Source organism: Sebastes umbrosus, chromosome 19 (assembly GCF_015220745.1).
Source record: "Sebastes umbrosus isolate fSebUmb1 chromosome 19, fSebUmb1.pri, whole genome shotgun sequence".
In the NCBI taxonomy this organism is placed as follows: Eukaryota; Metazoa; Chordata; class Actinopteri; order Perciformes; family Sebastidae; genus Sebastes; species Sebastes umbrosus.
This window is the reverse complement of record NC_051287.1, coordinates 34,707-61,570: the sequence shown is the minus strand read 5'-3', so window position 1 is coordinate 61,570 and position 26,864 is coordinate 34,707. Positions and strand designations below refer to the sequence as shown.

At 46.2% G+C, this 26,864-nt stretch overlaps 2 protein-coding genes across 13 annotated transcripts in view; both read right to left on the bottom strand.

Moving 5' to 3' along the window:
* The window catches only part of gfra2b (GDNF family receptor alpha 2b), a 95,345-nt gene extending 80,899 nt beyond the window's left edge, over positions 1 to 14,446 (bottom strand). The window contains exon 1 of the mRNA XM_037752649.1: positions 14,229 to 14,446. The gene's annotated coding sequence lies outside the window, so the exon portion shown is untranslated. The remainder of the gene's footprint in view (positions 1 to 14,228) is intronic.
* Positions 14,447 to 15,493: 1,047 nt separating this feature from the next.
* dusp11 (dual specificity phosphatase 11 (RNA/RNP complex 1-interacting)) lies at positions 15,494 to 26,218 on the bottom strand. Of its 12 annotated transcripts, none has more exons than XM_037752190.1 (11): positions 25,939 to 26,091; positions 22,905 to 22,980; positions 22,118 to 22,249; positions 21,756 to 21,879; positions 19,010 to 19,070; positions 18,889 to 18,935; positions 18,737 to 18,812; positions 18,515 to 18,646; positions 16,855 to 17,160; positions 16,756 to 16,794; positions 15,494 to 16,722 (listed from the first exon to the last, which is right to left on the bottom strand). In XM_037752190.1, the coding sequence occupies exons 1-11, from the start codon at positions 25,968 to 25,970 to the stop codon at positions 16,521 to 16,523; spliced, it is 1,227 nt and encodes a 408-aa protein (XP_037608118.1). In that variant the 5' UTR covers positions 25,971 to 26,091; the 3' UTR covers positions 15,494 to 16,520. The 12 variants fall into 12 exon arrangements, with proteins under 12 accessions (XP_037608118.1, XP_037608116.1, XP_037608120.1 ...); XM_037752188.1 differs by having other exon boundaries at positions 16,756 to 16,854; positions 16,888 to 17,160; XM_037752192.1 differs by lacking the exon at positions 16,756 to 16,794 and having other exon boundaries at positions 16,849 to 16,941; positions 16,972 to 17,160.
* Positions 26,219 to 26,864: the final 646 nt, after the last annotated feature.

The following is a 26,864-nucleotide window of genomic DNA, read 5'->3' as shown; positions in this document are numbered from 1 at the left end:
TCGTGGTCGGTGACTGTTCCTTCTGCAGCAGCTTCATCTCTCCTCAGTCATCACTCCTTTTCTACCTTTTCTTTCACTGTTCGATCGGCGTTCCCGTTCAGTTCTCCTGCCAGCCTGTAATCATCCCTGTCAGCTACAGAAAGTCATTCTACCACACACTGTGTGCTGCACACACACAGCTACACACTCAGTGTGAGAAATGACGGCCATCATTTTGATAAGACGACTCAGCGAGACACCGTCCCCGTCTGTCTGTCCTCTCTCTGCCTGGTGGAAACTAATCTAAGAGGAGAAGAAGAAGAAGAAGAAGCAGCAGCAGAGTGATGGCTGGATGCAGCAGAGCTCTGACAGTCAGACTGATTATTGTTGCTGCTGGAGACAAACAACATGTCTCCCTCTGGATCTGATACAACGACCGTTAACACAACACGTCATACCACAGAAGAAGTCCTCTTCAAAAGGACGCCGGCTATATCGCGTAACTTCTCAAACTAGTATCGCTAACGCTTTACTAGTTCATTATATCTTCTATTAATGGTGTGGATCTGCACAGTGACCAGAGCTGTCAGATAGATGTGGAGGAGAAGAATCAAATAGTTCCAGTAAGATATGAGCACCTCATAACTGTCGGGGGGGATGGGCGGCTCTAAAAACACCAGACTGTCACCAGGAGATCTATATTGGTGCCCCGTGTGAGGCCAGAAGTCAACGGTGATATAACGGAACTTCTGTACTTCAGTTACGTTAAGTTTATGGGTGAACAGGTGAACAGGCGTACAGGTGTATGGGTGAACAGGTGTACAGGTGTACAGGTGTACGGGTATACGGGTGTACGGGTGTACGGGTGTACAGGTGTACAGGTGTACACCACTGACATCATGACGGCTGAAGGAGAGCGGCGGCGAGGGAGACGAAGATTGAGGAGGTTTGATGAGCTGCTGTCAGCAGGAGATTGTGTTTGGTTTAGATCAGTGTGTATGTGTGTGTGTGTGTGTGTTCCCTCTCTATGAGCTCATGCCAAAATAAGCTCATTACCATCACAGGAGCCGAGGCTGGAATTCAGAAATTCATTAGCTTGACGATTTGCATAGTCTCGCTTTCCTCTGCAGCTCTGTGTGTGTTACTGTGTGTGTGTTACTGTGTGTGTGTTACTGTGTGTGTGTGTTACTGTGTGTGTGTTACTGTGTGTTCAGTGTGTGTGTGTGTGTGCGTGCGTCTCTCTTACACACTCCTACCTGCTCGTCCGTCATGCTTTCTCTTCCCCTTGTGTGGCTGAATTAAAATGTTCCCCCTCGCTCTGCTGAAGGATTCATGTTCAAAGAGCTCCAGTCTGAGAAGCACCGACTGACAATTACTGCAACAAAGGCATGACGGCCGGGGAGAGGAGCTGTAATTGAGTTAAAATTGAGTTTCTCAATAGATCATTGTGTTAATTTTAGAATAAATACAGTTCTGTGCTTGCAGGGAGCACTCCGGCTCAGGAGAGGAAGATATGAAATCTTTCATTCCTCCTCCGGCAGCAGAGGATTCACTTTCTGTCGCTGCTTATCGGAGAAGATAATAACGTGATCTCTGCGTCGCCGTGGGAACGATATCACAGACGGAGCTGAGAGGAGTCTGCAGCTATACTCGGCTTTATCAAGACATGATTACAATCAGTCAAACTTTCCTCTTTATCTCTTCCACACAGGTGACGTTTAACACCCGAACACACCTGATCAACGACGGCAATATGAGAAATACTCACACGCAAATATTAGATGTCTAGGGCTTTTATTGTGAAAGGTAAGAAGGAAGGAGTGGATCTGGTCTGCGCTGCCTTTGTCAAGGTGGAAAGGAGTAATAAAGTTTGCTGTCCTGGTTCAGACTTCGGAGCCTCCATGTTGTTGTTTCAGAAGTAAAGACATAGCTCCACCCGTTCCTCCACCATGATGGTCAGCAGTTCAATAATCACCAAAGTTAATGTTATATTCATGCACATAGACATGAATGAAACCTTGTTTTCGTGATGGTCAGCACAAAATCAACTCTATGTAATCCACGTCATCATGAACCAGGAAGTATAGAGAGCGGTGAACGGCATGTAGGGAGGAGGTCAGGGTGGATGGGGGGGTCTAAAAACACCAGACTGTCACCAGGAGATCTATATTGGTGCCCCGTGTGAGGCCAGAAGTCAACGTTGATTTATTTGTAACTTCTGAACTTCAGTTACTTCTGGAGTTACTTTGAACCCAAACCACCATCTTTACCTGAGAACACGCTGTTAACACTTCTGGTTCATGTGACTTTCATGGTGGTAAACTGGTCATGTTCCAGTAACACCAGTCTCCTGCTATGATTCGGTTTAATAGGAACTGTTCTGGTGTGAATGGTGTGTATCTGAAGCTCCTCTCTCAGGATGTTTGCAGGTTGACTGACTGACTGCAGTAATAGGAGGATGTCCTGTAACAGTGACTGACTGCTAATGAGACGTGTTCACTAAAAGTTCAACTCCGTCTGCTGACAAGCAGAAAGCAGCCAATTATCCCGCTGCTGTTACTGTAAGCTGAGATAAACAGCTGATCTCTCCTTCATTAGGACTCAACACTGTCAACACATCAGGTGTGTTCATGTGCACAGATCTTCTCAACACATCAGTTTATTAGAGGATCAGTTCACTCCGTTACTACGTGGGTCGTGTTTTCATAGTTCATCTCCATTATCTCCAACAGTTCATCAACAGGAAGTAGGTGAGAGTCTCTACGTGGAGCTGCAGTCAAAGTTTACACATCCACAGCCACCAGTTGCAGATATCCGTAATGAGAAAACACACGCATGAATTACAGAAGTAGTTTGAATCGTACTAGTCAAGATGTAATCATGGATATCTCAGATCAGAGTTGTGACTCGTCAGAATGACGTTGCAGATATCTCTAATGAATATCCTGTCTAGATATTAAATGTTTAAACGGCTTGTCGTCGGTATCGCCCTAACCCCTAACCCTATCAGCCGGTGCGTCACTAGTGAGAAGACCGACGTGACAGAATGAGTCAGCGGTTACTTTTAGTTTCAGACGGGTCACTAATGGCTGGAGCTGAGTACAACCCAACGCTTTCAAACAAAGCTTGTTGATTTACATTAACACATTTTAAAATCACAATTTGATTTTACTCACAATAAAACATTTTTGATTGCAGTTTTGTTATTTTTGCTCTTTAATCTACATTTCTTATTTCCCAGTGTGTAGTGGTAGGGTTCAGTTTTCCGTTGTTTGGATAATAAAGACACAAAAGTAACTCCAACCTGCGATGAACATCTATTCACCGAGAAACCCTCCATCATCATGAGTATTAGCTGGCTTATTAATAGAAGCTGTTCATAAATGTTCCACCGTGTGACATGAGGAGGATCGCTGAAACATCTTCATCATCTGTATTACAGAAGAAACGACCACGTCCTCCTCTCGGCGCTGCTCGCCGGCAGCTGCAGATGGGAATCTAATAAAAGGCAGCGGAGAAGACGGCTCCACTTCTGTGTAATACACGGAGGTTAAATGGGAAGGAATTGGCTTTAGATTGAAGTGATTTGCGTGTTTTAGCCTGCAGTTCCACTGCTACTGCTGCAATAATTCAATTACTTGAAAACTCAGAGCAGACTGAACCAATTCAGCTCAACACACACGGCGGCGTTCCTGGGGAGACACGTCCTGCCTTCATCTCTTTCATGAGCGAGAGGCTTCAGAGGATAAGCGTGATATCAAACACGGCACCGGTTAAACCACAGCAATTACACTATCCACCTGAGGGAGGACGAGGAGGGAGGAGAGGGGAGGCAGGGAGGACAGATAAAGAATGAGTGTAATGAGAACAGATTGCAGATCAGGAATTCAGAGCACAGCTGAAGTAAATGGGTTGTGGGAGAGAGGGATTGTTCAGGTAATGTGTTTTAATAAGATACCGTTCACAGCTGTTTCCTGGATGTTCTCACTGAATCACACTCAAACAGTCGGTCTGTGTGGCCGCTACTAACTGTACGTGCTCGTTGCTCCGTTGACCGTGCACAAATAATTGACCTGTAAATAATGAACTACAGGCTGAAACCACAGCACCCGGCTGCTGACTGATATCAGTGTCGATGCAACGTATCCCCGTATGATATCTCACCAAAAGTTAGTCCTCAGTTATCGTACGAATGTCCAGCAACACGGGACAATTACCGCTCCAGTCTTTGTGTTAAAGTCACTCCAGAAATTCTGTAACGGAAGTAGAGAAGTTAAATAAATCAATGTTGACTTCTGGCCTCACACGGGGCACCATAGTGGTCTCCTGGTGAAAGTCTGGTGTGTTTAGACCCACCCATCCACCCTGACCTCCTCCCTACACGCCGTTCACCCCGACCTCCTCCCTACACGCCGTTTGTCGGTATGCTTTAGGGCGTGGCTACTTTGTGATTGACAGGTTGCTACCGCGGCGTTGTCCGGTCTGGGAGTTGTCTGTGTCTTGGTCAAAAACCAAGATGGAGACGGTCAAAAACCAAGATGGAGACGGCCAAAAACCACCACCAGCAGCAGCAGCAGCATAGAAACATAGAAACATAGAAGTGCCTATTACGAGCCATTACAGACAATCTGCAGTCATTACGAGCACTCCTCGCTGTTAAGAGATATCATTGTGTGAAATGCTCTGGCATCTTTCACACCTGTCCAACTGTCAGAGATAAGTAGAGAGGAGAGGAGGAGAATGATGGAGGACACAAGACAAAGAGAGAGAAAGTAGAGAAAGTTGAGGGAAAGACAGAGAAAGAGAAAGAGGAAGAGAAAGAGAGGAAGAGAAAGAGGAAGAGAAAGAGAGAAAGAGAAAGAGAAAGAGAGAAAGAGAAAGAGAGGAAGAGAAAGAGAGAAAGAGAAAGAGAGAAAGAGAAAGAGAGAAAGTTGAGGGAAAGACAGAGAAAGAGAGAAAGAGAAAGAGAGGAAGAGAAAGAGAGGAAGAGAAAGAGAAAGAGAGGAAAAGAAAGAGAAAGAGAGAAAGAGAAAGAGAGGAAGAGAAAGAGGAAGAGAAAGAGAGAAAGAGAAAGAGAAAGAGAGAAAGAGAAAGAGAGGAAGAGAAAGAGAGAAAGAGAAAGAGAGAAAGTTGAGGGAAAGACAGAGAAAGAGAAAGAGGAAGAGAAAGAGAGGAAGAGAAAGAGAGAAAGAGAAAGAGAGGAAGAGAAAGAGAAAGAGAGGAAGAGACAGAGAAAGAGAAAGAGGAAGAGAAAGAGAGGAAGAGAAAGAGAGGAAGAGAAAGAGAGAAAGAGAAAGAGAGGAAGAGAAAGAGAAAGAGAGGAAGAGAAAGAGAAAGAGAGAAAGAGAAAGACAGGAAGAGAAAGAGGAAGAGAAAGAGAGAAAGAGAAAGAGAAAGAGAAAGAGAGAAAGAGAAAGAGAGGAAGAGAAAGAGAGAAAGAGAAAGAGAAAGAGAGAAAGAGAGAAAGAGAGGAAGAGCTAAACGCTGTGTTATTATCCTCAATAGGTTATTGTGATCAATCTGAGATAAGAGTCGGCTCAGGTCAACCTCTCTCTCTCTGTCTGAAGGCCAAACACTAAACACACTCAGAGATATACTGTAGATATATACTGTAGATATATATACTGTAGATATATATACTGTAGATATATACACTGTAGATATATACTGTAGATATATATACTGTAGATATATATACTGTAGATATATACACTGTAGATATATATACTGTAGATATATACTGTAGATATATATACTGTAGATATATACACTGTAGATATATATACTGTAGATATATATACTGTAGATATATACTGTAGATATATACCAGACAGAGGAACGGAGCTGCTATTTCTGTGAAATACAGTTTTCTAGTGTTTCTGGATTTAATGAAGACAAACAGCAGCTGCTCCACTTTACTGCTCTGACAACACTAACAGGACGAATCACACGGCTGTGTTGAATACTCCATTCTGATTGGACAATCACGGCGTTCTGCGGTCTGTAATTTCTTTATAACAGACCGTTGCTACGTATAACAGACCGTTGCTATGTATAACAGACCGTTGCTACGTATAGCAGACCGTTGCTACGTATAACAGACCGTTGCTACGTATAACAGACCGTTGCTACGTATAGCAGACCGTTGCTACGTATAACAGACCGTTGCTATGGACACAGTTCTGATGTCGGACTCTGGAGGACCGTTTTTGTGTCAAAATATTGATTTCTTCAGTCAGTAGTCGTGTAATAAGTGTAATAATGTTCAGCTAGCGGGTCATTGTTGTGAAATAAAGTTATCCCTTATCCCTTATATAATACTACCACACCACAGATCACCAGCTTCTATTAACCACAGATCACCAGCAGGAATCAACTTACAGTTACTCTCAGTGAACACAGAGAGGACGTCCTGCTACCTGAATGGTTAGGGTTAACCGTTAACCGCTAACCGTTAACCGCTAACCGCTAACACTAACCCTAACACTAACCCTAACCCTAACACTAACCCTAACCCTAACCCCCTAACACTAACCCTAACCCCTAACACTAACCCTAACCCTAACACTAACCCTAACCCTAACCCTAACCCTAACCCTAACACTAACCCTAACACTAACCCTAACCCTAACCCTAACCCTAACCCTAACACTAACCCTAACCCTAACCCTAACCCTAACACTAACCCTAACCCTAACACTAACCCTAACACTAACCCTAACACTAACCCTAACCCTAACACTAACCCTAACCCTAACACTAACACTAAGCTTTAATAAGAAGTATTTACCCCTCAGAGTGGGACGTTGTCTCTCAGGGGACACAGAGAGGACGTCCTCACACACACCTGATCATTAGCTGTACAGCTTCGTTCACAGTAGCAGCAATTAGCATCCCGCTGACGGGCACGCTAATGATGCAGCCGCTGCTTCTTCTGTGGTATTCTGAGGTAAATAAAGGAGGAGAGGAAGAGTCAGACAGTTAAAGTGTGGGTCTATTATGAGAGGATCAACCAGCTCTACCTGCAGACCTCCAGAGAGGACGACTACCTAACCAGGAAGAGAGCTCCACCAGCAGACATGAGCCAGTTTAAGAGCTGGACGTTATCTGTATATGATGAGACGTTGTTTAGAGGGGGACGTACTTCCTGCCTGGATTCTCATTTAGAACTGCTCTACAACAGGCCGACGCCACTTCCCACGCTGAGGTGGATCTATAAAAACCACCCGGTACACAAATGGTGACATCATGGAGACGCAGACGGTGAGGTGGTGAACTGAAGCCAGACTGTTCAACGAGTCCTCTCACACATTTGCTTATAGATCCCCTTCATCAGAACTTCATCAAACACATCTTAAAGTCTCTACCTCCATCTCTCTCTAACTCCGTCTTTCTCTTTCACTCTCTGACTTTGTCCTTGGACGCTGAAAGACAGAAATAGACGAGTCAAATCAGACACCAGCAGCCCGGAGGTAGGAGACGGGAAAGTCGACCAGATTTAAACTTCCTCCTGCAGCCTGAACCGCCCGGTAGGAGGACGCCGGCTCACCGGCACCGACACACCACACAGAGATAAGTAGGTCTGCAGGTATTCAGTGTGCAGCAGACCAATATCTGAGAATAGGATCACATTTCAACCAACTCTGTGTCCGTGAGCTTCACCTTCAAGCTTCACCTTCAAGCTTCACCTTCAAGCTTCTCATAAAGTCAACTTTCTGGGATTCAGAGCAGTTCTACATCAACGGATCCTCATACAGCAGTTCGTATGATATAACATATATAACGGTTCATACAGCAGTTCATATGATTCATAACATATATAACGGTTCATACAGCAGTTCGTATGATATAACATATATAACGGTTCATACAGCAGTTCGTATGATATAACATATATAACGGTTCATACAGCAGTTCGTATGATATAACATATATAACGGTTCATACAGCAGTTCATATGATTCATAACATATATAACGGTTCATACAGCAGTTCGTATGATATAACATATATAACGGTTCATACAGCAGTTCGTATGATATAACATATATAACGGTTCATACAGCAGTTCGTATGATATAACATATATAACGGTTCATACAGCAGTTCGTATGATATAACATATATAACGGTTCATACAGCAGTTCATATGATTCATAACATATATAACGGTTCATACAGCAGTTCGTATATCTTACGAAAGATTATTCCTCATTTTTCTCCTACGAATGTCAAGCAACAGATGACAGTTTCCACTCCTACAGTCTTTTAGAATAAACTTCTATCTTCACAGGAAACTCCGTAGTTAGGTTTAGTACCAGGTGATGGTTTGGGATAAAATAACTCCAGAAGTGCTGTAACTGAAGTACAGAAGTTACGTGACAAATAAATCAACATTGACTTCTGGCCTCACACGGGGCACCAATATAGATCTCCTGGTGACAGTCTGGTGTTTTTAGACCTCCTCCCTATACGCCGCTCACCGCTCTCTATACTTCCTGCTTCATGATGACGTGGATTGAACTGATTTTGTGGGATATATATGAATTACAGTGCAGTACTGTTAGTAAGTATAGCTGTGAACGTTGGACGATCCAGGCTGAACAAACACGAGTCTGTCATCCTCTATTAACGGAGTATTTTAAGCCCAACCATGATGTTTTTTTATAAACCTAACTATAGTGTTTTCTTTTCTTCACAACATTAAACAGGTGTTTACTGCGACCGAACAGTCACATGACTAACCATGAACATGAACAGTCCCCTGACTATGACCCCTGACATGACCCAGGAGGTCCGGTGAGCCGGTGGAGCCGCTGTTGGAGCTCCAGAGTAAATGAAGCTGATTTAAGGTGGTGCACCTGTTGCCTCGCCGTCGCTCCGCTCTGTAATTATCTGATGTATCTGCTCTGACAGGTGAATCAGTGTGTTGTGTTTGTGTTGACAGGGTAGCGTCCACGCGTCACCGTGGCTCCCAGCATGCTCTCTGCTTCACACTGAAACTGATGGCGGGCTGTCAGCTCTGCTCGTGTCTCTTTGTGAGCTGTCAGATCCGCTAATGTCTCTTCCTCATCCCTCCCCGGCTCACATTCACATCCAATAACCCTCCTCCTCCTCCTCTGCCCTGCGATCAATAACAGTCAGTCTGCACTAATTCATCTGTTGGTAAACGGCGTGCAGCCTCTGGGCGCCGACTCTCCGATGAGCACATTATCGCTCTCGTTGTGCTTCTCGGCGTCAGCGGGGATTCCTCCGAGTCTCCGCTGACGGAACGCCGCGTCTCTCTGGAGTTGGTGACATTCAAAGTTCAGTAGCACAAACATATGATAAATATTCAGCACGCCGAGTCGCTCATTATACATAAAGTGCAGCAGATGATGATGAAACGGCTGCTCATCGACCCGACACGGTGATCCATCATCACACAGGAAGCATGTAGAAACCAAGTACTCATGACACGTGGCTGAGAGCACGTCCTCTCAACCACCGGGGACGTTGGATCTACCTCCTCCTATGACCACCGGGGACGTTGGATCTACCTCCCGTTATAACCACCGGGGACGTTGGATTTACCTCCTCCTATGACCACCGGGGATGTTGGACCTACCTCCCGTTATAACCACCTGGGACGTTGGATCTACCTCCCGTTATAACCACCGGGGACGTTGGATCTACCTCCTCCTATAACCACCTGGGACGTTGGATCTACCTCCCGTTATAACCACCGGGGACGTTGGATCTACCTCCCGTTATAACCACCTGGGACGTTGGATCTACCTCCCGTTATAACCACTGGGGACGTTGGATCTACCTCCTCCTATAACCACCGGAGACGTTGGATCTACCTCCCGTTATAACCACCTGGGACGTTGGATCTACCTCCCGTTATAACCACCGGGGACGTTGGATCTACCTCCTCCTATAACCACCGGAGACGTTGGATCTACCTCCCGTTATAACCACCGGGGACGTTGGATCTACCTCCCGTTATAACCACCGGAGACGTTGGACCTACCTCCCGTTATAACCACCGGGGACGTTGGAGCTACCTCCCGTTATAACCACCGGGGACGTTGGACCTACCTCCCGTTATAACCACCGGAGACGTTGGACCTACCTCCCGTTATAACCACCGGAGACGTTGGAGCTACCTCCCGTTATAACCACCGGAGACGTTGGACCTACCTCCCGTTATAACCACCGGAGACGTTGGACCTACCTCCCGTTATAACCACCGGAGACGTTGGAGCTACCTCCCGTTACAACCACCGGGGACGTTGGAGCTACCTCCCATTATAACCACCGGGGACGTTAGATCTACTCTAACGGTTGTCCATCTTCTGCACACACTGATGACACGTTTTACCGTCTTCATCTTCATGTGTAGCTTCATACCTGAACGGTGGGTTTGGTCACACGTCTCAAGATTAGCTGCTAAATCCTGCAGAGATTAGATGAGGATGAGGATGAGCTCAAACATCTGCAGGAGATGGATGTTAATCCTGTGAGCCCACTGAGGTCTCATTAAAAGGATAAACCTGATATCAGAGGATAGAATCAGGTTCCTCTGGGTCTTCCTCACCCAGCAGTCCGTGTGAACACTGGTGTATCATCACGCTGCTAAACCGCCGTTAGCTTGCTACATATATCAGACGTCAGACACAGTGCTGAACACACAGGTATCAAAAGCCCCGTTTCCACCTCAGGAACTCTCCCCGGTACTAAGAACCTTTTGAGGAACTCATTGCGTTTGGACTGCAGGGACCAGGGTCTACGTTCAGTTCCCTGGTTGGGAGGTAGTACTTCTTCATACGTCAGCGGACTCCTCCTCCTGATCTCAGCAGATCTTCAGACCGCGCTGGAGACACAGACAACAGGGCTGAAGGAACCTTTTAGTTCCTGTAGCAGATCTTCAGACCGCGCTGGAGACACGGACAACAGGACTGAAGGAATCTGTTAGTTCCTGTAGCAGGTCTTTAGACCGCGCTGGAGACACGGACAACAGGGCTGAAGGAACCTTTTAGTTCCTGTAGCAGATCTTCAGACCGCGCTGGAGACACGGACAACAGGGCTGAAGGAATCTGTTAGTTCCTGTAGCAGGTCTTTAGACCGCGCTGGAGACACGGACAACAGGGCTGAAGGAACCTGTTAGTTCCTGTAGCAGGTCTTTAGACCGCGCTGGAGACACGGACAACAGGGCTGAAGGAACCTGTTAGTTCCTGTAGCAGGTCTTTAGACCGCGCTGGAGACACGGACAACAGGGCTGAAGGAACCTTTTAGTTCCTGTAGGTCCTGTTTATTGTTATTGAGTCATAACAGCAAATATGTTTTGAGAGAAACGTAATACTACCGGAATTATATCTCATTTCTGACATTTCTAATTAATGAAATGAAGTTAACAGAGTCCATGAACATCTGGTTTCCATTAACATCTGGTTTCCATTAACATCTGGTTTCCATTAACATCTGGTTTCCATTAACATCTGGTTTCCTCTATCCTCTACCGGGTTCCTACTGGACCGGTCCTGACAGGCTGAAGCTGTGGAGGTCAGAGGTCAGAGCCACACACACCTGTATCTGCTGGGGTTTTATTGGTATATATATATATATATACATATATACATATACATAGATACATATATACATATACATAGATACATACAGTATATATATATATATGTATATATATATATATATACATATATATATGATACCAGGATCTTCACTATAACTTCAATTTCACCAACTTATTATAGACCATCAACCTCCATGTGTTAATGTTAATATTAATGTTAATATTAATGTGTGTGTGTGTGTGTTAATGTGTGTATTTCAGCATGGTTATTCTTCCTGTGTTGTGTAGTTGTGTAGTTGTGTAGATGTGTAGTTGTGTAGTTGTGTAGTTGTGTAGATGTGTAGTTGTGTAGTTGTGTAGTTGTGTAGATGTGTAGTTGTGTAGTTGTGTAGATGTGTAGTTGAGGATCTATTGTGACAGCTCATGAATAATTCTAGTCTTGTGTGTTTATCTACCCTTTAGACACAGACACAGACACACACACACACACACACACACACACACACACACACATAGAGAGGTAACTCAGAGTGATGGTGGATTAGTGAACGGATGAGATGGTTCAGTCTAATTAAAGGTTCCTCGGCCCTCGTTAGTGTTACATTAATATGCACAATTATATTACACACACACACGCAGACACACGCACACACACGCAGACACACACACACACACACACACACACACAGAGAGAAATAAAGAGTAATACATGATGTCGTCCTCACAGAAACACAGAAACAGAAACACAGAAACAGAAACACAGAAACACAGAAACAGAAACACAGAAACACAGAAACACAGAAACAGAAACACAGAAACAGAAACACAGAAACAGAAACACAGAAACACAGAAACACAGAAACAGAAACACAGAAACAGAAACACAGAAACAGAAACACAGAAACACAGAAACAGAAACACAGAAACAGAAACACAGAAACACAGAAACAGAAACACAGAAACACAGAAACAGAAACACAGAAACACAGAAACACAGAAACAGAAACACAGAAACACAGAAACACAGAAACAGAAACACAGAAACAGAAACACAGAAACACAGAAACAGAAACACAGAAACAGAAACACAGAAACACAGAAACACAGAAACAGAAACACAGAAACACAGAAACACAGAAACAGAAACACAGAAACAGAAACACAGAAACACAGAAACAGAAACACAGAAACAGAAACACAGAAACACAGAAACAGAAACACAGAAACAGAAACACAGAACCACAGAACCACACAACCACAGAGCCACAGAACCACAGAACCACAGCGCCTCCCTGTGGTCACTTTATATTAGAACCATCATTCCAGGCTTCTCTAGAAAGTCATGGAGTTATTAATACTGAGTTATTTATATGTATATGTATATATAATAATAATAATAATAATATATATATATAATAATGATGACGATGTCACTACTTCACTCTGAGTGAATGAACTCTGCAGCGTCATGCGGCAGCATCAGATCCACGACCTCCAGCTTCTCTTCCAGATAGAGAATATTAATATGACATATAATAAACAACAGATAACTTCTTTATTACAGATTATTAACACTCAAACACACGACTCCTAACACAGCAGCTCTTATTGTGAAAATCTGCTCTGGAATGAGCCCAAAGAACTGAACCCGGATCCGTCTGGAACCGGAACCGGTTCAGAGCTGAAGGAGCTCAGAGGAGCAACCGGACTAAACCAATCAATCAACCAATCAATCAATCAACCAACCAATCAATCAATAGATAGATAAATAAATAGGACATTAATTAATTGAACAATGTGACATAAACTGATATTTGTTTTAATGTAAACAAATAATAAACGTAATAATTAATCAATAAACTGAAAAATAAATTAATTTAAAAGTTAATAAAAGTAAATGAATAAATGAATAAATAAAAAAGCCGTTATATGTAACTAAATAATATTAAAAATTAAGTGTAGGCATTAATTAATTGAAATGTGACTTAAACACATAATATATGTAAGAATTAATCAATTAACTGAAAAATAAATAAATAATAAATACAAAAATAGATAAATAAATTTAAAAGTTAAATAAATAAAATAAAAAATAAATTAATACATTTAAAAGTTAAATAAATAATTAATATAAAAATAAATGTAGGCATTAATTAATTAAAAAAATGTGACATTAATTGATATTTATCTTTTAATATAAACAAATAATACATTTAACGATGAATCAATACATTTAAAATAAATAAATAATAAATGCAAAAATAAATAAATGCATTTAAAAGTTATTAAAAATTAATAAACAAATAAATTAATAAAAGGAAAATTCAATAGAAGAGTAGATAGAATACAAAGGTCAGTAAATAAAGAAGCAAATTAAAACAGAAAAATATCAATTTATGTCACATTTTATCATAATTATTATATAATATTATATAATATATATATATATATATAATAATTATAATAGTATTCTGGTTCATTTAATGGCATTTTATTTATTATTTATGTATTTATTTAGACGGGTTCCTCCGGAGATCAGAGGAACAGATATTAAACCAGTTAATCATCAGATCAGATACAGACAGGAAGACACATCACCGGAGGGACATTTAACCAGCAGAGACACAGAGAGACAGAGACACACAGAGAGACAGACAGAGTGTATCTGACTCACTGTTTGATGCTGAGGTCTCCTGTCTGTCCTCTAGATGTCTAGTCCCCGGTGAATAATGTCACACAGTTGGTGTCCTGTGTCCGTCTTAACAACCGTCAACTGTCTTCATGTTTCACTCCTCAGAAATAAAACAGAGACTCTGACTGACGAGCTGCTAACAAGCTGTCCTCCTGTCTTCCATCAACACACCTGTCCTCCTGTCTTCAATCAACACACCTGTCCTCCTGTCTTCCATCAACACACCTGTCCTCCTGTCTTCAATCAACACACCTGTCCTCCATCAACACACCTGTCCTCCTGTCTTCCATCAACACACCTGTCCTCCTGTCTTCCATCAACACACCTGTCCTCCTGTCTTCAATCAACACACCTGTCCTCCATCAACACACCTGTCCTCCTGTCTTCCATCAACACACCTGTCCTCCTGTCTTCAATCAACACACCTGTCCTCCATCAACACACCTGTCCTCCTGTCTTCCATCAACACACCTGTCCTCCTGTCTTCAATCAACACACCTGTCCTCCTGTCTTCAATCAACACACCTGTCTTCCTCCTCCTCCTCTTCCTCTCTTCCTCCTCCTCCTCTTCCTCTTGTTCCTCTTTCTCCTCTTCCTCCTCCTCCTCCTCCTCCTCTTCTTCCTCCTCCTCCTCTTGTTCCTCTTCCTCCTCCTCCTCCTCCTCCTCCTCCTCTTCCTCCTCCTCCTCTTACTCTTCCTCCTCCTCTTCCTCTTCCTCTTCCTCCTCATCCTCCTCTTCCTCTTCCTCTTATTCCTCCTCCTCCTCCTCCTCCTCCTCTTACTATAGTAACCTATCAGTGTTAAAATATATATATAGTATATAATATATACTACTACAGTCCGGTCTCAGTTGGGTCCGGTCGGGTCCGGTCCGGTCGGGTCGGGTCCGGTCCGGCCGGGTCGGGTCCGGTCCAGTCGGGTCGGGTCGGGTCGGGTCCGGCCGGGTCGGGTCCGGTCCAGTCGGGTCGGGTCGGGTCCGGTCGGGTCCTGTCGGGTCGGGTCGGGTCCAGTCCGGTCCGGTCGGGTTCGGTCCGGGTCGCCTGAAGAGCTGGAAATATTCGTCCAACGGCAGAAAACTCACTTTATTTAAATAAAACTTCTCAAAGTTACAGAGTTCTTTATAAAAACATCAACAGAGAAATGAACAGATATATATAGATATTTATATATATCTGTATATATATATACAGATATATATATACAGATATATAAAGTAGAGTTATGAATCACTGAAACATGAGACCGTCTTTATGGTACAAACTTTAATATCTTTATCAGAACATTTCTAAATACAACGATCCAGAACTCCTTCAGTGTTCTCATGACGTTAGAACATGAGAACCTGGTTCAACTAATCAGAGCAGTAGAACCATAAAGACTCGGTGCTGTCCAACCCACTAAATGACGTTCCCATACAACTAAACTGCAGAACCACCACAGGTTCTGAGGGGAACATGGTTCCTCTGGATTACAGTTCTAAACATGCGATCAACGTTTGTTGTAACAAAACTACTGCGTTCGGTTCAGTAAAGAAATATCGGGTTTAAAATGACGAGAACGTACGGAACGTACGAAACGTACGAAACGTACAAAACGTACAAAACACACAAAATAAAACGGAAACGCGACACATGACTGAGGAGCCGTCTCCCAGGGGAACGTCCTGTGATCGGTTCACCCGTTCACCCGTTCACCCGTTCACCCGTTCACCCGTTCACCTCGCCGCTCCCGCCCACCGATGGTGGACTTTCCTGCTCGTTATAACCGGTATTATTCTCTAACGTCATTATTCAACGTGTGACCGGAACGTGCGACCGTGTGACCGGAAGGTGTGACCGTGCGACTGGAACGGGTGACCGTGTGACCGGAAGGTGTGACCGTGCGACCGGAACGTGTGACCGTGTGACCGTAACGTGTGACCGGAAGGTGTGACCGTGCGACCGGAACGTGTGACCGTGCGACCGGAACGTGTGACCGTGTGACTGGAACGTGTGACCGTGTGACCGGAAGGTGTGACCGTGCGACCGGAACGTGTGACAGTGCGACCGGAACGTGTGACCGTGTGACCGGAACGTGTGACAGTGCGACCGTAACGTGTGACCGGAACGTGTGACCGGAACGTGTGACCGTGCGACTGTGATTCATGACAGAACCCGTTTCCTTCCAGTCGTGACGGAGAACAGTTTAGTTGTTTGGGAACGGAGCAGACGTCGTTCTGTGTTATTGATCGGCTGTCTGATGAAGCTCTAAAGGAAACAGCAGCTGGTCTCAGCGTCATACGTGTTGACTCTGAGTTTGTTTGTAGTGAGGTCTGGTTCTGGGACCGGTCCAGTCCTCCTCAGGTCTGCCATGGCCGTTGGACTCGCCAGTCCAGCGTGGAGAGTAACGAGGGAGGGGAGGAGGAGGAGGAGGAAGACTCCTTCTGTCCTCCTGCAGGCGGGAAGATGGCCTCCTCTCCAGCCCTGGTGGAGCAAACCTGAACCTCCTCTCCGGCTCTGGTGGGGGATACCTGGACCTCCTCTCTGGCTCCGGTGGAGCAAACCTGGACCTCCTTTCCTCAGGTGGGGGATACCTGGACCTGCTCTCCTCTGGTGGAGCAAACCTGGACCTCCTCTCTGGCTCCGGTGGAGCAAACCTGGACCTCCTTTCCTCTGGTGGAGCATACCTGGACCTGCTCTCCTCTGGTGGAGCATACCTGGACCTGCTCTCCTCTGGTGGGGGATACCTGGATCTCCTCTCCGGCTCTGGTGGAGCATACCTGGACCTGCTCTCCTCTGAGCTGGGGGGTCTCACCCACTGACCGTCAGGGTGAGGGGTTGTCCATCGATACGGGCGGAGAGGGGCTCCCAGTGATGGTGGACTGGGAAGGAGGCCCTGGTGTTGATGGTGGTGATGGGAGCGTTGGTTTGATCTGCTGGAGGACAGACAGACGTGAGAACAGAGGGAATGAGGTAGGGATGCACCGATACCGAGCACCGATACCGAGTAGCGATACGAGTACCGATACGAGTACCGATATCGAGTAGCGATACGAGTACCGATACGAGTACCGATATCGAGTACCGATATCGAGTACCGATACGAGTACCGATACCGAGTACGTACCGATACCAGTACCGATAACAAGTACCGATACCGAGTACCGATACCTAGTACCGATACCGAGTACCGATACAAGTACCGATACAGAGTACCGATACCGAGTACCGATACCTAGTACCGATACCGAGTACCGATACCGAGTACCGATACGAGTACCGATATCGAGTACTGATACGAGTACCGATACCGAGTACGTACCGATACCAGTACCGATAACAAGTACCGATACGAGTACCGATAACAAGTACCGATACGAGTACCGATACCGAGTACCGATACCGAGTACGAGTACCGATAACAAGTACCGATACGAGTACCGATACCGAGTACGTACCGATACCAGTACCGATAACAAGTACCGATACGAGTACCGATAACAAGTACCGATACGAGAACCGATACCGAGTACCGATACCGAGTACGTACCGATACGAGTACCGATAACAAGTACCGATACGAGTACCGATACCGAATACCGATACGAGTACCGATACGAGTACCGATACCGAGTACCGATACCGAGTACCGATACGAGTACCGATACGAGTACCGATACCGAGTACCGATACGAGTACCGATACGAGTACCGATAACGAGTACCGATAACGAGTACCGATACCGAGTACCGATACCGAGTACCGATACGAGTACCGATACAGAGTACCGATACCGAGTACCGATACCTAGTACCGATACCGAGTACCGATACGAGTACCGATACGAGTACTTCTCTGTGCCTAAAGACCCTCGTTAACAGCCAGCTGGAGGGTGTGAGCGACACACGGCAGGCTGGGGAGTCCCGCATACGAGGCGGTGCACCGCCACCGGCTCTAGGTCGGCTTGGAAAGGCTCGGGGGCGAAGGTGCTTCCTGGGGCCGTGGACAAAGTGTCACCGGGGCGGACTGTCCTTAGTGCCCCGAGGGCACGACCGTGGCTCGGCCACTTAAAAGGCGCCAGGGGTCTGCGGCGATGTTGGCAACCCACCCGACCCGTCTTGAAACACGGACCAAGGAGTCTAACGCACGCGCGAGTCAGAGGGTGACGCAAAACCCCGTGGAGCAATGAAAGTGAGCACAGTATCGGACCCGATACCCGGTACTGGTATCGGTATCGGTGCATCCCTAGGACAAGGTGTTGGTGTTGGTGTAGGCGTTCCTCCTCCCTACCTGTGGTATCTGGACTCATTACAGCGTGGCCGTCTCTCCTCTCTGCTGTCGGAGTCTGACGCTGTTTGACTCGGCCGATGTGCAGCGAGGCCTCTCATTGGCTCCTGCTCCGACTCCTCCATCCCCTCGTTACTGTTTAAAGCAGATCACCTTACTGAAGCGTCACATGGAACTGGAGCAGGATGTTAATCTAACACAACATCACCATAAAGAGATGGTCACCTCCTCTTGGGTCCACATCGCAGGTCTTCCAGATAGTTCTGCCGTTCTACAACGTGGCCCCGCGACGAGTTGAACACTGAGAACAACAGAACACGTGAGATACTTTACTTTACTTTACTCTACTACTAAGAGAGCAGAACATCAGTACTCACACTCTACTGCCTCTTCAGGGTCCATCCCATCAACGTCTATCAGGTACCTGCAGGTCAGACACAGCTGTTAATCACCGTTCACACCTACTGGTCAAACTACCAATGGATGTGTGGTTCACACCTGCAGATCAGGTAGCCGGTGCGGTTCAGCCCGTGGGTGCAGTGGACTCCGATCAGCTTGTCTGGAACAGAGAAGACAGTTGTTTCCTACATCACTAAAGATGAGAAGACTAAATGTTTAAAGAGACACTACAGGTCTACAGGTCCAACGAACCAGAACCAAACCGGACTGAACAACAAATCCAGAGAGTGATCTAAAGATGGATCGAGTTGCAGTCCTCTCTGTCTGTCGCCGAGTCGTTCTCATGTTCTCTAACAGACAGCAGCAAAGCGCCGGCGGTGGAGGAGGTTCACCCCGAGAGGCTGAAGGTTCTCGACATTGTTGGACTGGTTTGGCTGACGGGCCTCTTCAGTGTCGCGTGGAGGTCGGGGACAGTTCCTGTGGAACGGCAGAACGGGGTGGTGGTTCCCATTTATGAAAAGGGGGACCGGAGGGTGTGCTCCAACTATCAGGGTACCACACCGCTCAGCCTCCGGCGGTTGTCTCCGGCGGTTGTTTCCGGCGGTTGTCTCCGGCGGGTGTCTCCGGCGGGTGCCTCCGCCGGGTGTCCCTGCCAGGTGTCTCCGGCGGGTATCTCCGCCGGGTGTCTCCGCCGGGTGTTTCAGGCGGGTGTCTCCGGCGGGTGTCCTTGCCGGGTGTCTCCACCGGGTATCTCCGGCGGGTGTCTCCGGCGGGTGTCCCTGCCGGGTGTCTCCGCCGGGTGTCCCTGCCGGGTGTCTCCAGCGGGTGTCTCCGCCGGGTGTTTCAGGCGGGTGTCTCCGGCGGGTGTCCCTGCCGGGTGTCTCCGCCGGGTGTTTCAGGCGGGTGTCTCCGGCGGGTGTCCCTGCCGGGTGTCTCCGCCGGGTGTCCCTGCCGGGTGTCTCCGCCGGGTATCTCCGCCGGGTGCCTCCGGCGGGTGCCTCCGGCGGGTGCCTCCGCCGGGTGCCTCCGCCGGGTGCCTCCGCCGGGTGCCTCCTCTGGGTGCCTCCGCTGGGTGTCCCTGCCGGGTGTCTCCGCCGGGTGTCCCTGCCGGGTGTCTCCGGCGGGTGTCTCCGCCGGGTGTTTCAGGCGGGTGTCTCCGGCGGGTGTCCCTGCCGGGTGTCTCCACTGGGTATCTCCGGCGGGTGTCTCCGGCGGGTGTCCCTGCCGGGTGTCTCCGCCGGGTGTTTCAGGCGGGTGTCTCCGGCGGGTGTCCCTGCCGGGTGTCTCCACCGGGTATCTCCGGCGGGTGTCTCCGGCGGGTGTTTCAGGCGGGTGTCTCCGGCGGGTGTTTCCGGCGGTTGTCTCCGGCGGGTGTCTCCGGCGGGTGTTTCCGGCGGTTGTCTCCGGCGGGTGTCTCTGGTGGGTGTTTCCGACAGTTGTCTCCGGCGGGTGTCTCCGGTGGGTGTTTCCGGCGGTTGTCTCCGGCGGGTGTCTCCGGTGGGTGTTTCCGGCGGTTGCCTCCGGCGGGTGTCTCCGGTGGGTGTCCCTGCCGGGTGTCTCCGCCGGGTGTTTCAGGCGGGTGTCTCCGGCGGGTGTCCCTGCCGGGTGTTTCCGCCGGGTATCTCCGGCGGGTGCCTCCGGCGGGTGCCTCCGCCGGGTGCCTCCTCTGGGTGCCTCCGCTGGGTGTCCCTGCCGGGTGTCTCCGCCGGGTGTCCCTGCCGGGTGTCTCCGGCGGGTGTCTCCGCCGGGTGTTTCAGGCGGGTGTCTCCGGCGGGTGTCCCTGCCGGGTGTCTCCACTGGGTATCTCCGGCGGGTGTCCCTGCCGGGTGTCTCCGCCGGGTGTCTCCGCCGGGTGTTTCAGGCGGGTGTCTCCGGCGGGTGTCCCTGCCGGGTGTCTCCACCGGGTGTCTCCGGCGGGTGTCTCCGGCGGGTGTTTCAGGCGGGTGTCTCCGGCGGGTGTCTCCAGCGGGTGTCTCCGGCGGGTGATTCCGGCGGTTGTCTCCGGCGGGTGTCTCCGGCGGGTGTTTCCGGCGGTTGTCTCTGGTGGGTGTTTCCGACGGTTGTCTCCGGCGGGTGTCTCCGGTAGGTGTTTCCGGCGGGTGTCTCCGGCGGGTGTCTCCGGCGGGTGTTTCCGGCGGTTGTCTCTGGTGGGTGTTTCCGACGGTTGTCTCCGGCGGGTGTCTCCGGTAGGTGTTTCCGGCGGTTGTCTCCGGCGGGTGTCTCCGGTGGGTGTTTCCGGCGGTTGCCTCCGGCGGGTGTCTCCGGTGGGTGTTTCCGGCGGGTGTTTCCGGCGGTTGCCTCCGGCGGGTGTCTCCGGCGGGTGTTTCCGGCGGTTGCCTCCAGCGGGTGTCGGCCTCCTCCAGGGTTGTCCCCGGTCACCGGTCCTGTTTGTGATTTTCATGGACAGGATCTCAAGGTGCGGCCGGGGGGAGGAGATGGTCCGGTTCGGGGACCTCAGAATTGGGTCAGATGATGCGGTTCTGTTGGCTTCATCAGACCGTGACCTTCAGGATGACCTTCAGGATGACCTTCACCTCTAAGGGCACCAGCTGAGGTGGTTCAACATTTGATCAGGATCCTCCTGGACGCCTCCTTTTGGAGGTTTTCTGGTGAGAACACGCTGGAGAGATTATATATCTGGTCTGGTTTGGGAACGCCTCGCGGTTCCTCAGGAAGAGCTGGAGAACGTTGCTGAGGAGAGGGACGTCTGCTAAGCCTGCTGCCCGGATAAGAGGAAGATGACGGATGGAGTCTCCGGAGTTGTCAGTTTACTCAATGATAGACAAGTGTTCTTTAACATGTTCTACGCTGAATAACACACCGGTTCCTCAGCAGCATCCCTCACCGTTCTCTGCGTTGTCTCGTAGAAAACTGCGTACGGTACGTTTGAAGCTCAGGATCGTATCATCGCTGGGAACCTCGTGACCGGCTGTGAAGATCTTCACGAACAACAGCGACTCTGGAACGTCCTGCACAGAGAACCAGAACCGGTTCTAGTTTACATCCCTTTAAACTGAGACAGAAGAACCATAAGAACTGTGTGTTACCTGTTGTCTGTAGTAGAACCATTAGAACATACCTGTAGTCTATAGTACAGCCATTAGAACATACCTGTAGTCTGTAGTAGAACCATTAGAACATACCTGTAGTTTGTAGTAGAACCATTAGAACATACCTGTAGTCTGTAGTAGAACCATTAGAACATACCTGTAGTTTGTAGTAGCGAGTGGTGAACGTCAGATCAATGATCAGACCCAGTTCTTGGTTCTCCTTGTCCAGAACGTCCAGCAGATCCCAGGGACCAAACACTTGAGAACATGGAAGCTGGCGGTTCAGAGACTTTAAGAAAACACACACAGATGTTCATCAGCAGCTGTTCTCTCCTCAATGCAGTTCTAAAACAAGACATTCTAAAACAAGATGTTCTAAAACAAGATGTTCTAAAACAAGGCGTTTCTAAAACAAGACGCTCTAAAACAAGACGTTTCTAAAAGAAGACGTTCTAAAAGAAGACGTTCTAAAAGAAGACGTTCTAAAACAAGACGCTCTAAAACAAGACGTTCTAAAACAAGGCGTTCTAAAACAAGACGCTCTAAAACAAGACGTTCTTAAACAAGACGTTCTAAAAGAAGACATTTTTAAAGAAGATGTTCTAATACAAGACGTTCTAAAACAAGACGTTCTAAAACAAGACGCTCTAAAACAAGATGTTCTTAAACAAGACGTTCTAAAAGAAGACATTTTTAAAGATGTTCTAATACAAGACGTTCTAAAACAAGATGTTCTAAAACAAGACGTTCTAAAACAAGACGCTCTAAAACAAGATGTTTCTAAAAGAAGACGTTCTAAAACAAGACGTTCTAAAACAAGACGTTCTAAAAGAAGACGTTCTAAAAGAAGACGTTCTAAAACAAGACGTTCTAAAACAAGACGTTTCTGAAAGAAGACGTTCTAAAACAAGACGTTCTAAAAGAAGACGTTCTAGCGTCCTGACCTGCTTCAGAGGAACTTTGAAAGCGATGAAACGCGTCCCGTCCAGTCTTCTCCCAACAGCTTCGTAGTCCAGCCATCTATTTAAAAACATCAGTGTTACTGGTTCTATATACTGGTTCTATGTACAGGTTCTATGTACTGGTTCTATGTACTGGTTCTATATAGTGGTTCTATGTACTGTTCTATGTACTGGTTACCATGTACTGGTTCTATACAGTGGTTCTATGTACTGGTTCTATGTACAGGTTCTATGTACAGGTTCTATGTACTGGTTCTATGTACAGGTTCTATTTACTGGTTCTATGTACTGGTTCTATGTACAGGTTACCATGTAGTTCTACCTCTCCTCTAGAAGTACTCATCCTGTGTGAATTACTGAGCGGGTACTGTGTGTATTAGTACTGTGTGTATTAGTACTGTGTGTAGTTGTACTGTGTGTATTAGTACAGTGTGTAGTTGTACTGTGTGTAGTAGTACTGTGTGTAGTTGTACTGTGTGTAATTGTACTGTGTAGTAGTACTGTGTGTAGTTGTACTGTGTAGTTGTACTGTGTGTGTTAGTACTGTGTGTAGTTGTACTGTGTGTATTAGTACTGTGTGTAGTTGTACTGTGTGTAGTTGTACTGTGTGTATTAGTAGTGTGTAGTTGTACTGTGTGTAGTTGTACTGTGTGTATTAGTACTGTGTGTATTAGTACTGTGTGTATTAGTAGTGTGTAGTAGTACTGTGTGTAGTTGTACTGTGTATTAGTACTGTGTGTATTAGTAGTGTGTAGTTGTACTGTGTATTAGTACTGTGTATTAGTACTGTGTGTATTAGTACTGTGTGTATTAGTACTCTGTGTGTAGTTGTACTGTGTGTATTAGTACTGTGTGTAGTAGTACTGTGTGTATTAGTACTGTGTGTAGTTGTACTGTGTGTATTAGTACTGTGTGTAGTTGTACTGTGTGTATTAGTACTCTGTGTGTAGTTGTACTGTGTAGTTGTACTGTGTAGTAGTACTGTGTGTAGTTGTACTGTGTGTAGTTGTACTGTGTGTATTAGTACTCTGTGTGTAGTTGTACTGTGTGTATTAGTACTGTGTGTAGTTGTACTGTGTGTATTAGTACTCTGTATAGTTGTACTGTGTGTAGTTGTACTGTGTGTAGTAGTACTGTGTGTAGTTGTACTGTGTGTAGTTGTACTGTGTGTATTAGTACTCTGTGTGTAGTTGTACTGTGTGTATTAGTACTGTGTGTAGTTGTACTGTGTGTATTAGTACTCTGTGTGTAGTTGTACTGTGTGTATTAGTACTGTGTGTAGTTGTACTGTGTAGTTGTACTGTGTGTATTAGTACTGTGTGTAGTTGTACTGTGTTAGTACTGTGTGTAGTTGTACTGTGTGTATTAGTACTGTGTGTAGTAGTACTGTGTATTAGTACTGTGTAGTTGTACTGTGTGTAGTTGTACTGTGTGTAGTTGTACTGTGTGTAGTTGTACTGTGTGTATTAGTACTGTGTGTAGTAGTACTGTGTGTAGTTGTACTGTGTGTATTAGTACTGTGTGTAGTTGTACTGTGTGTATTAGTACTGTGTGTAGTTGTACTGTGTGTATTAGTACTGTGTATTAGTACTGTGTGTATTAGTACTGTGTGTAGTTGTACTGTGTGTATTAGTACTGTGTGTAGTTGTACTGTGTAGTTGTACTGTGTGTAGTTGTACTGTGTGTATTAGTACTCTGTGTGTAGTTGTACTGTGTGTAGTTGTACTGTGTGTATTAGTACTGTGTGTAGTTGTACTGTGTGTAGTAGTACTGTGTGTAGTTGTACTGTGTGTAGTAGTACTGTGTGTAGTTGTACTGTGTGTAGTAGCACTGTGTGTATTAGTACTGTGTGTAGTTGTACTGTGTGTAGTTGTACTGTGTGTAGTAGTACTGTGTAGTTATACTGTGTGTAGTAGTACTGTGTGTATTAGTACTGTGTGTAGTTGTACTGTGTGTAGTTGTACTGTGTGTAGTAGTACTGTGTGTAGTTGTACTGTGTAGTAGTACTGTGTGTAGTTGTACTGTGTGTAGTAGTACTGTGTGTAGTTGTACTGTGTGTATTAGTACTGTGTGTAGTTGTACTGTGTGTAGTAGTACTGTGTGTAGTTGTACTGTGTGTAGTAGTACTGTGTGTAGTTGTACTGTGTAGTAGTACTGTGTGTAGTTGTACTGTGTGTAGTAGTACTGTGTGTATTAGTACTGTGTGTAGTTGTACTGTGTGTAGTAGTACTGTGTGTAGTTGTACTGTGTGTAGTAGTACTGTGTGTATTAGTACTGTGTGTAGTAGTACTGTGTGTATTAGTACTGTGTGTAGTTGTACTGTGTGTAGTAGTACTGTGTGTAGTTGTACTGTGTGTATTAGTACTGTGTGTAGTTGTACTGTGTGTATTAGTACTGTGTGTAGTTGTACTGTGTGTAGTTGTACTGTGTGTATTAGTACTGTGTGTAGTTGTACTGTGTGTAGTAGTACTGTGTGTAGTTGTACTGTGTGTATTAGTACTGTGTGTAGTTGTACTGTGTGTATTAGTACTGTGTGTAGTTGTACTGTGTGTAGTTGTACTGTGTGTAGTAGTACTGTGTGTAGTTGTACTGTGTGTATTAGTACTGTGTGTAGTTGTACTGTGTGTATTAGTACTGTGTGTAGTTGTACTGTGTGTAGTTGTACTGTGTGTAGTAGTACTGTGTGTAGTTGTACTGTGTGTATTAGTACTGTGTATTAGTACTGTGTGTAGTTGTACTGTGTGTATTAGTACTGTGTATTAGTACTGTGTGTAGTTGTACTGTGTGTATTAGTACTGTGTATTAGTACTGTGTGTAGTTGTACTGTGTGTAGTAGTACTGTGTGTAGTTGTACTGTGTGTAGTAGTACTGTGTGTAGTAGTACTGTGTGTAGTAGTACTGTGTGTATTAGTACTGTGTGTAGTAGTACTGTGTGTAGTAGTACTGTGTGTAGTAGTACTGTGTGTATTAGTACTGTGTGTAGTTGTACTGTGTGTAGTAGGTGTCGGGTTCTTACCGGTCCGGTATTCCGTTCTTCTTCCGGGACATGTTGTTGTGATCAGCTGGAGACGGAACCACGAGGCTCTCAGAGCCGCTTTGTTCTAGAGTACTATAGCAGTACTCTAGCAGTACTCTAGTAGTACTATAGCAGTACTCTAGCAGTACTCTAGTACTATAGCAGTACTCTAGTAGTACTCTAGTACTATAGCAGTACTCTAGTAGTACTATAGCAGTACTATAGCAGTACTCTAGTAGTACTCTAGTACTATAGCAGTACTCTAGTAGTACTCTAGTAGTACAGTAGTACTCTAGTAGTACTCTAGTAGTACAGTAGTACTCTAGTAGTACAGTAGTACTCTAGCAGTACTCTAGTAGTACTCTAGTAGTACTATAGCAGTACTCTAGCAGTACTCTAGTACTATAGCAGTACTCTAGCAGTACTCTAGCAGTACTATAGCAGTACTCTAGCAGTACTATAGCAGTACTCTAGCAGTACTCTAGTACTATAGCAGTACTCTAGTAGTACTATAGCAGTACTATAGCAGTACTCTAGTAGTACAGTAGTACTCTAGCAGTACTATAGCAGTACTCTAGCAGTACTATAGCAGTACTCTAGCAGTACTCTAGTACTATAGCAGTACTCTAGTAGTACTATAGCAGTACTATAGCAGTACTCTAGTAGTACAGTAGTACTCTAGCAGTACTATAGCAGTACTCTAGCAGTACTCTAGCAGTACTATAGCAGTACTCTAGCAGTACTCTAGTAGTACTCTAGTAGTACAGTAGTACTCTAGCAGTACTATAGCAGTACTCTAGCAGTACTCTAGTACTATAGCAGTACTCTAGTAGTACTCTAGTACTATAGCAGTACTCTAGCAGTACTCTAGTACAGTAGTACTCTAGTAGTACTCTAGTAGTACTATAGCAGTACTATAGCAGTAC